The sequence below is a fragment of the Centropristis striata genome, chromosome 18, assembly GCF_030273125.1.
Source record: "Centropristis striata isolate RG_2023a ecotype Rhode Island chromosome 18, C.striata_1.0, whole genome shotgun sequence".
Taxonomy (NCBI): Eukaryota; Metazoa; Chordata; class Actinopteri; order Perciformes; family Serranidae; genus Centropristis; species Centropristis striata.
In genome coordinates, this window is record NC_081534.1 from 8,705,995 (window position 1) to 8,718,657 (window position 12,663).

Consider the following 12,663-nt stretch of genomic DNA (forward strand, 5'->3'; position numbering starts at 1 on the left):
CAGCGAGTCAGTCTGCTTTGGTCCATATGACGTAAATGTCCTTATCTGCCCATGTCCACGAGGGTCTTTAAAGACCCCTATGAGGACGTCCATGTGCAGCCTAAACTTCAGAACAAACTGTGCATGTTCTTAAAGCGGTATGATTTGATGCAAACTGGCAGTTTGAGTAAATATCAAACCAGTTTGAAAATGTTAACAGTTCAGACCAGTTTGGTCCTATTCTCATGGTTTTCCTCTTTTTATGATATTCTCTGTTGTTCAGTCAAAACAACAAACACATTAGCTTATCTTGCATGCCATTCTCATTCATCATTCTTTTAGCATGCTTCTTTTTCTTCTTGATTTTTATGGGGATTGAAAAATAAACTTTATTTCCTGCCACCAACTAGTGTTGATCAGGAAATATACATGCATCAGACAAAGGCGGACCCTGGTATCAGTCTGCAGAAGAAAGTAAGTATATTTATAATATAAATATAAACACGCTCACCAAACTTTCTTTCTCATCTCTATTCTGTGTGACAGCCACTGCAACTCCTCTGTGTGACACATCTATCTGTATTATTACAAAAGGATTTCCAAATAATTACACCTACTTTTCCCTGTCAGTTTAACACTGCATCTCTATCTTTTCTGTCAGCCTTTTGTCTCCTGTGATCAGCCGGCAGATGTTTCCTCACACAAACAGGCTGTTAGTTAGATGATGTCAGTGTACGTCTGTCATTTACCCTCTCCTCATTCTGCCTGTCTGTCTGTCTGGAGTCTCACATTCAGCGCTGCTCGATGGTCAGTGGTGAACACACACACACAGACACACACAGTCCACACCCGTCAACAGCACAAAGCCTTGAGGCTATGCAAGCGAGACGCAACAGAGCGGAATCCATCCATACATCATCTACATTCAGGTCAGCATCTGTGTGTGTGTGTGTGTGTGCCATTGTCACAGCAATGCTTCCAATCTACAGCAAGGCCTTCTTCTCTCCCCCTCATATTGCGTCTCATCTAAAGCAACAAACCAGGAGTTAAATGTTTTTCTTTTAAAAATGTCACATTTTTTCCCAATGGTATGTATGATGATACCAGCTTAAGACAACAGAGTTTCGAGGCGTAATAAAATACATTTTCTAAACATTTTATACCTTTCCAGACCTGCACAGAAATCATGACAGCACCTGAAATACAAAGACATTTAAAATAAATTGCTATTTTTCTCTTTTCCTGTATGTTGGAAACAATAACAGTAATATGAGTCAACAGAGTTGCTGTGAGTAGCAGAAACTCTAATGAAGTCCATTATACTGACATTAAAATGCAAAGTCATCACACTATCAACACAAACTGGCAGGAGACCAACAATATCAGTGCTCAAGTTTCATGTATAATATATAACAGGGCTGTATTTTCCCCATTTTAACCAAAAGAATGAGAAATGTGTTGTGTCGGTATAGATCACTGTTGAATGTATGTTTGTGTCTTTGTGGCTATCTGTGAGTGTTGCTGCTGTCTCTGCATGCATCAAGCTCAAGTAAAAAAACCTAGTGACAAAATCTATCACCTTAACATCTCAGGGAGTGTCGTTATCCTGTTACAAATGGCTCCCAGAGCGGCTGGCGTGTCAGGGATGAGAAATTTCACACGCTGTGGCATGCAAGCGCTTCACTGCGAATTGTCACGGAAGCCTCTCTTCCATTTTTACATCGCTGTCTGGCATCGACGACGCCACTAAAAGTGAAACTCCACTGGGAAACCACAACCGGCAGGAGGTCAGTTTAATGATCCTGGATAGTTTGACCAGGATTTATGAAAAGTGGCGCTCTGCACTGAGCGGAAAACAAGACAGACGAGGTGTCGTCACACTGAACCTGCAGGTGGATATCCTGCAGCTTATCCAGCTGGAGTGTCAGCTGAGTTTAAACACATACATGAACATTTTCTGTTCTTAACTACAATGAAATTCTGCCTGAAGACAACAAATAAAGTTCAGAGACCAGTTCTCTGTCAGTGGAACATCTAAAGTAAATAGAGAGCTGCTGTGACTTCTTCGTTCCTTTAGCACAAAGACTCTCGCAGCGTCTGTTTGCAAAGAAGTAGGGAAGAGCTGCAACCACTAATCGGTTAGTCCATTACCAGATATTTGATAATAGATTAATAGTTACTGCAGTTTTTCATGCAAATGTGGCAGAAAATGTGGTTTCAGCCTCTCAAAATGGAGATTTCCTGCTTTGTTTAATACAATATTAATCTGATTATCTTCAGAGTGACAGAACGAGTCATTTAGACATTTAGAAACATCATCTTGGCCTTTGAGACACTCGGATGAACATTTTTCACTATTTTCTAACATTTTATAGACCAAATGAGTAATTGATAAGTTGAGAATATAATTGGCATTGGCATTAATCGATAATGAAAATTATTGCTATTTGCCCTGAAGTAGGGATGAATTTGACTGTGTGACCGGGGGCCTGAATACATTAAAGGGACAGTTAACACTAAAATCCAAAATAAATGTTTTCCCTCTACCTCCGGTGCTATTTATGTCTGTCTTCTCTCCAATATAATTAGCTTGTGGTACTCAAAGGGACAAAAAGTATTTTTTTTTAATTCAACAACCATTTCTGTTTTCAGAAATCATGACCTCATCAAAAAAATTTAAGGAAACAATGATTGAAAAAAAATTATCTTCATTTATCTTTTCTTTTTTTTTTTTTTTTTACCACAGTGAGAGATGAATACTGAAATCTTCAATATAAAATATGCATTTGAATAAGCTATTTCATTTGAATTTCCATTACTGATGGACAGTTCAATGACGTTATTATCATCTGAAAACCATTTAATCTAATTCTAATTTTAATATTAATTCCTATATCCATTTATCATCATTTTCAATCAAGCAATTGATCAAGAGTCATTCTGAAACTAAATATCAAAAATGTGACTGAAAGAACTGAGATTCATTACTTTTAATGAGTTCTTTTATAATGAAACCTCCAGCCGTGATCAAAAGAAACTGTAAGGAAGGATCATAGCGGTTATAGACAGAAATACTGCAGACTATATGCTACACCACAGCATCAAATATGAATATCACAGTCTGCCTCCAGATACACACACCTATTATTTCCAGCCGACATACTACACCTGCTTTCTTCCTCTCTTCCTGTCCTTTGATGCTCCTCTCTCCCTCTCAGCTCTCCCTCTTTATCACTTACTCTTCTTCTGTCTCCCTCTTCACAGCCTAAGAGATGATTACCTCCACAAAAGCAGTAAGAACTAAAGGAGCGAGAGACGGAGCACAGAAGAAGAAGAAGAAGCTAGAGAACAGCGTGTGTATGTCTAACCAAAACAGTACATTAAGTCCAGGCAGGCAGCCGAGTGGAGGTAACTCTGCATTTAGCACCCTGGCCAGGAGGACTTCTGGACTCGACTGCTGCAGGTGCAGATCTGTGTGAATGTGGGGAGATCTGACAGCGTGCAGGAAAATAAAAAACAAAGATCCCGGTGCACAGGTGTAAGGCGAGCCCTGCCTATCTCATGCATGCGTGCATAGCAAGGACACACACACACACACACACACACACACATAACGTTTTGTGTATACATTTCTAATAAATAATGTAATTTTTTCACTTTTACCGTCTCTGCCTCGGTGTGTTTCTCGCTTACACAGCCGACGCAAAAACACGCCGATCTGTCTCCCTTTCCCTCCCACTGAACATATGACCCCCCCACCACACACACACACACACACACACACACATACACACACACACACACACACACACACACACACATACACACACACACAGTCACTCTTCACAGGAACAATCTGTCCCGTTAATGTGAGGTCACAGCAGACCGTTTTTCCACTTATCAGCTCTCTGGATTTAAATAAAGCCCTATCACTGATACACTGTTGCCTAGAAACACAATAGGATGCATCAATAATAGGATTTACCCAGAAGCCTACAAGACCCCCTTTAGATCTGAGCTGTGTTGCCCCCTTTGTGCAGCTGCAGATTTCCCTTCCTCTGTTGCTCGTATTGTGCTGTAAAGAGATTTTAAGGGATATTCCGTCCGATTTCTTTTGTGTTAGCATCCCTCTATTATTATCTTATTTCCCAGGAGTCCAGGTTATTCTTGTAGTTCGACTTTAAAAGGATTTTTGATGCTTTTCGACTCCCAGTGGTGACAGATGTGCTTTGTTCTCATAGCAGCCATACCTTCAATCATTTCTGTTGTGTTTTTTTTACTTTCTCTTCTGGTTTCAGCTGAAGCATCAGCTCAGATGGCATTTAGAGGAGGTGCACCCGTGACCTCGGTGCCCAGGCGTGTCTTATGTAACGACAGCCCCCTCTGGTTATGAGGCATTTCCTGGCACCAGTGATAAAAGATTAATGCCCTTTCTTACACGACTTACAGCTCTTTCTTCTATTTGAACTGTCAAAGCACACAATAAGAGAGGGCACAAGATGCTGAGATAAGTTTGATGTATGACAAATAGTGACAGGCGATATTATTTTATATACTGTAATATCAATCAGATTTACAACCACGGTTCTCAAAACGGTCTCAAACGAAAATAAAACAGAATGTGATATTGATGCTAATCCTTGGGACGTATATTGAATTGAAAACTGTACAAAGATAATAATATATTTTATGTTCACACTGATACATTTTTGTTTTTTTTGTAAATATACAATCTGAGTTGTGCATTTAATGCTATTTTTCTTTACATTTTACACAACTACCCAACTTCTTTGGATCTGGTGTTGTAACGGTTTAAACCCTGACAGTTAGTACATGGGTTTAACTTTGTATTGCATGTTAAGATATGATAATATAATACACTTAATTTATTGTAAGTCCTTTGTATTGCACTATTTATACAAGTTTTTCCACAGATTTTTCATTTAAAGGTGGCTGCACATGCCATGTATGATGCAGACATGTGATGATGGAACAGCAATGATTGTACAGAAACTATATGTGTGTGTGTGTGTGTGTGTGTGTGTGTGTGTGTTGCATAGGACCTGCTACATGGGTATATTTGTTTTCGGTTACAAACTAATAAATGAAGCTGAAATATAACATTTGTCTCACTGTGAGCCAGGAAGGAATAAGCCCTATTTATGATTTTTTTTTATTAGCAGCAGCAGAGGGTAGAATTAGTTTTAGCACCAGAAGCACTCATAGTCTGAATGAATATAGATTCACTATATTTATAGACACTTAATTTAGCTGTTTTATCACAATTTCCCTTTCATTACAAGATCATCATTGTTTCCATGAAAGTGTTCCTGCCTGTTTTATAAGACTAAATGAATAAATTATGGCATAAATTCACACTGCTCTATCAGAGGTAATGAGATACGGTAGGCTACATATTAGCATGAGAAGATAATCATCTGAGCGCCTCTGATATCTGCCTCTCTGTTGGTATTCTGCCCAGATACAGCAGTGGCGAATGGGAACATGGCAGGATGCCTGCTAAAATCTTCCAGGGTTAATAATGGAAATGCAATTTCCCACAATGGTTTTTGTGGTGATTCAGATTGTGTTCATGTGACCTCAACCAACCCTGTTAATATAAATTGTGGGAAAACCCACTGACAATGCATTTTGTTGGTCTTTTTAACCAACAAATAGCTAATTATTGTCAATTATGCTGCGATACTATTAATAATTCTACTGTTGCATCTCCTGCTATTACTTATGACAAAAAATTCTGTTACTACGCCTATTATGACTATTGCTCTGGTTACAAATACGTCTATGTAGGGCTGGGTGACATGGCCATGACATGGCTATCCTGATATAGGTAATTTCATATCTTAATAACAATACACGTCATGATAAAGCATGTATTTTGGTTATTCATTAATAAATTGTCTAAATGAAATATCTACATGCTATTTTTGTATTCTCACTTTATCTTGTAAAACTTGCTATAATTCAGCTCGGCCGCTGTTTTTTTTACATTGCGATATAAACATTATAAAAAAAATATATGCAACAAGTATTTTTATATTGTTTAGATTGTTTTGATATATATTGTCATATTGCCCAACCCTAATACTTGTTATTATCAAGTTAGACAATGTCATTTTGTATCACGATATCTCGTTATTGGTTTTTTTCCCATTCAACTAAGCTACATTACCCTCACTAAAATCCTAACATAACAGTTCTGCAGCTGTACATCATTTTGGCATCTTTTAGATTGTTGTTTTGGTTTGCTGGGCTTGCAATTTTACAGTTTTGTAAAGTGGTCCTAAACCTTGTGAAAAAAGTTACTGCTGTACTACTGCTGTATATCACCTGCCCAGTACCAGGACAGTGTTAGCATCTAGCTGGGGAAAGAAGTGAAGCATTTAGTTGCTAAAGAACTAGAACTTTCCCTCATGAGTTGGTGGAGAACAAAACAGAGCTAAAAGAAGATGGAACACTGTACAAAATTTGTCATCGGCCATGAAAATGACTTGTATATATTCTGTTTCTGTGTCTGTAAATTGGAAACTGTTTGTAACCAAGAAAAGCCAAATTGTTGGTTCTAACTCAGTTGCTTTATTGAGCTCCAGTCAGATCTAGTCTGCGGTATATACTCTGTGTGCATGTGAGGTGAGCACGTACAAATGAGTGCTGAAGCCTACAGCATGTGTGTAATCCATCAAGTGAAAGTGAGTGAGTGGAGTCTCACCTTGACATACAGCTGCTGGAACTCCTCCAGGTTGAGGCGGCCGGTGGGACAGTCCTTCAGGAAACCCTTGTACCACTGCTTCAGCTCGTGTTCGTTAAACTCTGTGTTCTTCACCAGGTCCTCCATCACTTCAGGGGTCAGCTTGCTGTTCTGTTTCCCCATTTTGCCTATAATACACACACACAAACCAACCAAACAAACACACACACACACACATAGAAAATGAATGGTTTTGAACACCTTTCAGTTGATACAGAACACAATGAAGTGCCTCTTTTTACAGTACAAGTAATGAGCCCAAAAGTATGGAGGGCATTTGGAAGAGTTATTTATCAAGGCTGAAAACTGAAACTTCCAGAGAACGGTGAAAGTGCAAACCAAAGCTGCATCTAAAAATAAGCTTTAAAACAAATGGAGTGGAATATGAGGCACAGGGGTAATATCACATGTTGGGAATTTGTCTTCTACTGTTATGTCTTCTTGGGTAATAGGGTCAGTTTGTAAGACATGCAACTTTTCTGTCGGTCCTCCTTTGATCAGCTGCTTGTCCTAGTTTTGTTGGTTTGTTGTTGTCTCGTTTTTAGAGGAACTCTGATCCTTAAAATCTTCTTGAGTTTCTGCATTGCAGTAATAAGCTGTTTTTTATCCAAATATTGAGGAATTGCTTTTTAGAAAGACATCCCTTGCCCTTCCGTAGCCTCAGTCTATTATGATTTTCTTTTTTCAAATATGTTTTTGTAAGCTATTTCTTATTCTGGCCTCTAGCTGTTTACTTCCAAATGGTATGTATCTCACTTTCAAATAAAGCTCTTTGGATTTGGAAAGGGTAATAATGACATCCTAAAGTAGTCGGCCCTCTGTGACATTTTAGAAAACTTAAGTGTGTTTTGGTGTTTAATGTCCCCTAATTTCTCCATTGCAGCTGTTTCCTCCCAGCTGCCTCTGTGGATAGCTGATGTGTCTGCACAGTGCTGATTCTGCCACTTTATGGCCTTGATTAGTTCATTAACCAACCCATAATTATCATAATTTGCAAAAGATGGTAAGAGTTTTGGAAGATTTCGAGGATTACTCTCTGCTGAGATGTTTTATTAGACCTCTTTAACTTTGTAAAGACCAAGGGAGATATGGAGTAGCAACAGTGTGTGTGGTGCCAATCTGTCTGTGCGTGCACAGGGCTGAGGGAAGGAGACTCAGGCAAGCATCCAAGAGGTGCTGCAGTCACACTGAGGTCTGCCATGCTGCATTGGTTCCTGCAGAGCTCCATCTCAGGATGCTCCTTTAAATTGACCATTTTTGGAAAGCATGCCATTTGTTTTTAGCTTCATTTTGCACCTTCAAGGTTGCACCTGGTTCCCATTTATTTCAATATGCTATAAAAGTCTTCAATGGAGAGGCCCGAGGCTCACCTGAGACAGATAATGCATCACTTTGCTGCCTTTTTTGAATGTCAATGTTCCGTCATGGCTGTATGGTAATGATGTAGCGAGCAGGGACTTGCTCCCTGTGGTGCTTTCAAATAAGCTCCAACGTTTAACTCTGAAATGTGCTGCCAAAAAGCAACCGTTATACTGCAAGAAGCTATTAAAATCACATTTTTTCTCAAAACCTTGAAGTTTGCTGATCATTCATTTTCAGGGCTTGATTGTGTGACAACATAGCTCAGGAATGTAGCGCATTTCAGCACCCAACTGTAATCCATCAGACTAGCATATGTTGCTACTTCCCAAAGGTCGAGGCTGCACCCTATTTTGGGGGATAACAGATAATCCTATAGATCTCAATGGAATATAATTTTGGCAGGTGTATATGCATTTATTTCTTGTTTGTTTCAAATACCTGTCTAACTGTCATTTTGTGACCTACCCTGAACCTTATCCTTCACAATTGAGAGACAACAGTCTGATGCTGCTATACTGTAATTCTGCTGTATTTTATTGTGATAAAAACAAATATTCGGAAATGGTGATACACAATTACATGGTCTAATTTGATAATAACCAGCAGTAGGGCTGGGCGACATGACAATATATATCACCTAAACAGTCTAAAAATGCTTGTTGTATAACTTTTTGATAATTTTTGTATCCCAATGTCAAAAACCAGCGGCAACATTAAATTATGGCAAGGTCATTTAGATTATGCTTCCATTCTGATCCTTGAAGGTGGGGGCAAAGCTGGTGCAAACCATAGAGGTGCTGTTATGCTAACAATGAGTATAAGGCATACATATAGGCTTTACCATGTAGTTATTTTATATAGACAATTAATTAACTGAATAACCAGAAAATATGCTGCTTCATGATATATATCCTTATTGAGATATGACAGTACCTATATCGGGATAGGAGAGATTTGCCCAACCCCAACACCAACTGACAAGGAATATTCATGTATCTAATGTGCCTCAAATGTGAGTGAGAAAGCCTCGATTAAGTTGCTACACAACAGTTTATTGGCATCTTCCTGTTTCCCTCCTCATGTGACAGCATGCTTCCTTCCCTGAAAAGGGAGTGCAGCTGCACTGCAAAAAAAGCCAACTTGTATATTTTGGCCTAAAACAGTGATTTAAGTTGGTAAAACTTGGAAATATAAATTATTGACATTTAGGGCAATAATGTAAGTTAGCACAACAAAGGAAGCCAGTTGTCTGCTCAAAAACAAGTTTGTGATTTGTTGTTACTTATATCTTTAAGTTGGGGTTCACAACAAGGGACAATAGTTCTGCTAACTCTTATTTCTTTGTTGTGAAATGCAGGAAAGCGGTGAAATTCGGTCATTAGCGAAAGCTAGCGGCTAACTGATGCTGGCGGCTAACTGATGCTAGCGGCTAACTGATGCTAGCAGTGCTGCTTGTTACAGCTACAAGAGTAGCCATTAGCGTATCAATGCTAACTCAAAATTGTGGTCGCAACATTATCTGACATTTCATAGCGGCGTTACAATCGTGCCAATTCAGCACATTGCAGAAGTTAGCAGGAGTAAGGATTAAAAGTTATTACAATGTAAAATTATAAGTTAGTACAACTTACAGTTGAGTTGACAAAAATCTGAATTCAGAGTTGAGCAAACTCAAAAACAAAACTTAAAATATTTAGTTTAAATTTAAACTTTAATTTTATCGAAGTTTGTTGCCTTGAAATTTTGAGTTCACCCAACTTTTCTTTTTTTGCAGTGTGTGGTGATGACTAGGGTTGCTACCGTCCACATTTGAACCGATACTGATACTGGTACCTAGAATTTGGTACTGGTACCTTTTACTGGTTCTTTAATTTCCCTAATAACAAAAGTGTAATTGATGTAATTTGGTCGGTTGCCCTAAAAGCACTGAATTCGATATCCAAACCTAGTGCTAACTTAATGTCAGTCTATACAGACAGAGAGCAGTTAAACTTCTCCCTCAATGATTCATCACTTTCCATTGACTTTGTATTGCATGAAGGTGCTTCCTTGTCAATGCTATCTGCTAACAACAGAAAAAGCCTATAAAAGCTGCTGTGATTAGAGGCACTCCAACAGGGTAAAGTACTCTTAATAGGTTTAAGCTGCTGAACCGAAAAATTAAGCTTTACAGAGGACAAAAGTGTTTTTAGCCAGATACACATTTTCAAGTGTTTCAGCCATGGGTTGTACAACCCCAAGTCCAAAAAAAGATGGGACATTGTCTAAGATGCAAATAAAACAGAATGCTATCATTTGCGAATCCTCTGTGACACATATTTAATTTAAAACTGTACAAAGACAGTATATTTGATGTTCAAACTGTTGGAGCTGAGAGTTTCCTCTGCAGATCAGGGTTTGGGATTTATTGTTGGTGCAAACTTCCTTTGTTGCTGTCCATATGGGACGCAGATTGTTCTCCCCTTAAAAGTGGCGTGTTGATAAAAGCCCACTCTGAATTATGTATGGCTGGTTTGATGTGTATCCTAGACGTCAGATTGTCTTGAACACACAATCAAGGTAAGTTTCCTAAATGGTCCTTTGAGCTACATAACTACAGTTCAATAATAACTTTGTCATAAAACAAGAAAGGCTGTATATGATAGAATATCTGAAGAGAGTCTCTGAAGTGTTTGTGCACACTGATGTGAAATAAATGGAAAACAATAGTTCAGTGAAAGGTAGGATATGAAAATAAAATGTAAAGTTATTAGCTATTATTATTATCATTAGCTATAGCTATTACCCTGTGTTTTCCTGGTGTTTCCCTGCCCTTTGTCTTCTGGGTTTGCTTTTGTCTGTTTTTGTCTGTGCAGGCTGGGCGTGGCTGACCTACTCCCTCATTGATCCTCACCTGTTCAGCTTCCACACCTGCCTCTCATCATCAGATCAGCCTCCTGCAGTATTTAACTCCGGTTCACCCTTCCACACTCTGCCAGTTCGTCATTGTACCAGCTCCCCGAAGAACTACTTGTTTATTCTTTGTCTTGGATGTTTTTGACTCAACCTCTGTTTTATATCCAGTCCTGCCACGCCTACCTGCTCAGCCTGCCCTTGTCATCCTGCCTTGGAGTTCTCCCCCCCCAAGATTTCCCCTGTCTTGTCTGTTCGTGTCCTTTTTGTGTGTGGCAAATAAAGCCTACTAAATCAACTCCTGTTTTTGGGTCTGCTTTGTGGGTTCAGTATTCTGCTGGGTGCTAGCCCTTAGCATTAGCACACTGAAAAAAAGAAGAAATATGCATGTCCTTATTTGCTTTCATGATGAAAGTTAGATGAAAAGACTGATAGATGATGAGTCAAGTAAATGTTCTTGTCTAACTCTTGGCAAGAAACCCAAAAAATCCCAAAATGATTTGTTTAGGTTTCTAAACTGATGGAAGAGAGGGAGTAAAGTCTGTATCGTTTTATCATGATGGAAATGTTTCTTTTTTCATACAGGCATCAATATACACAGGGGTCAAATTATTTTAGTTGTTGAATGGAGTTACGAAGGTCTGAGTGTGTGTGTATGTGTGTGTGTGTGTGTGTGTAAGAGGCAGCTCATTTAGTTGATCCAATTCAGATGTCTACATTGGTAACAGAAAGGAAAAACAGTGGAGAGAGTGCCACATCGATCAGAAAAGTTATCAGTTGTGGATTGAGAAAAATAAGCAAATGGTCATTTCAAGAAGAGCCTTCAGAGCTTCCCCAGCAGCTCAGACAGTCCATGTCCATGGTAAAACCATTTGTCTAAGGAAGATAGATATACTTTGTCCTGAAATCCAATTTTTAAAATTGGTTTCAGGAAGGCCTGCATGACCCAGGTTCACCAAGAAACTTGTGATGTGCAAAGTGAAATTCAAGTTATGACTAATCATGCTTCCACACCGCCTGCAAACGTATTGAAAAAATGACAAAAGCTACATTGTTCATATGACGCATAAAGTTAGTTCATTAGAAAAAAATCAGTGAAAGAATGCAACAAATTGATAAAGAGCACACAGTCTTTTCTGCAGCTTGGGGTGTCTCAATCAAACCAACAGCAAAGGACAGACTGTGATGATGGCGTGAAGTAGCATGGGATCATGGGAGTTCTTGTCTTCATATTTGAGCAATTGCCAATGAAAGTCGACGTGATGTGACTCGAACAGAAATCATTTTTAAAGACGAGTTAATGTATCAAAGTTTTATTCTTCTAATGTGTAGTTCATCCTAATGAAACAGCTGCAGTGTTTCCCCGAGAATCAGATTCTTTTAGTAGCTTTAGCTGACTGGGGTGGGGCAACACTGACCTTCAGTTAGCATTTGTAGCAACTTGAATTAAGCCAGCACAAACCCTGAGGTTCAAATCCCAGACTGCCCAGACTGTTGGCCACCAGCCCACTGTGACCCTGGCTCTAGGGTGTGCTGGCTGAATTTAAGTTGCTACAGATGCTAACTTAAATACTGTAAAAAAATAAAAATAAAAGGTTATGATACCATTGATAGGCAACAAAATAACACAGATCATTACCTTGAATAACACCACAATTTGA

The 12,663-nt window shown here is 38.9% G+C and overlaps 1 protein-coding gene across 1 annotated transcript in view; it reads right to left on the minus strand.

Annotated features, from left to right (window-relative positions):
• The window catches only part of vsnl1a (visinin-like 1a), a 46,635-nt gene that overhangs the window by 25,448 nt on the left and 8,524 nt on the right, over window positions 1–12,663 (minus strand). Inside the window, exon 2 of the mRNA XM_059356216.1 lies at window positions 6,710–6,876. Coding sequence (XP_059212199.1) covers window positions 6,710–6,871 — 162 coding nt within the window. The 5' untranslated portion in view covers window positions 6,872–6,876. The remainder of the gene's footprint in view (window positions 1–6,709; window positions 6,877–12,663) is intronic.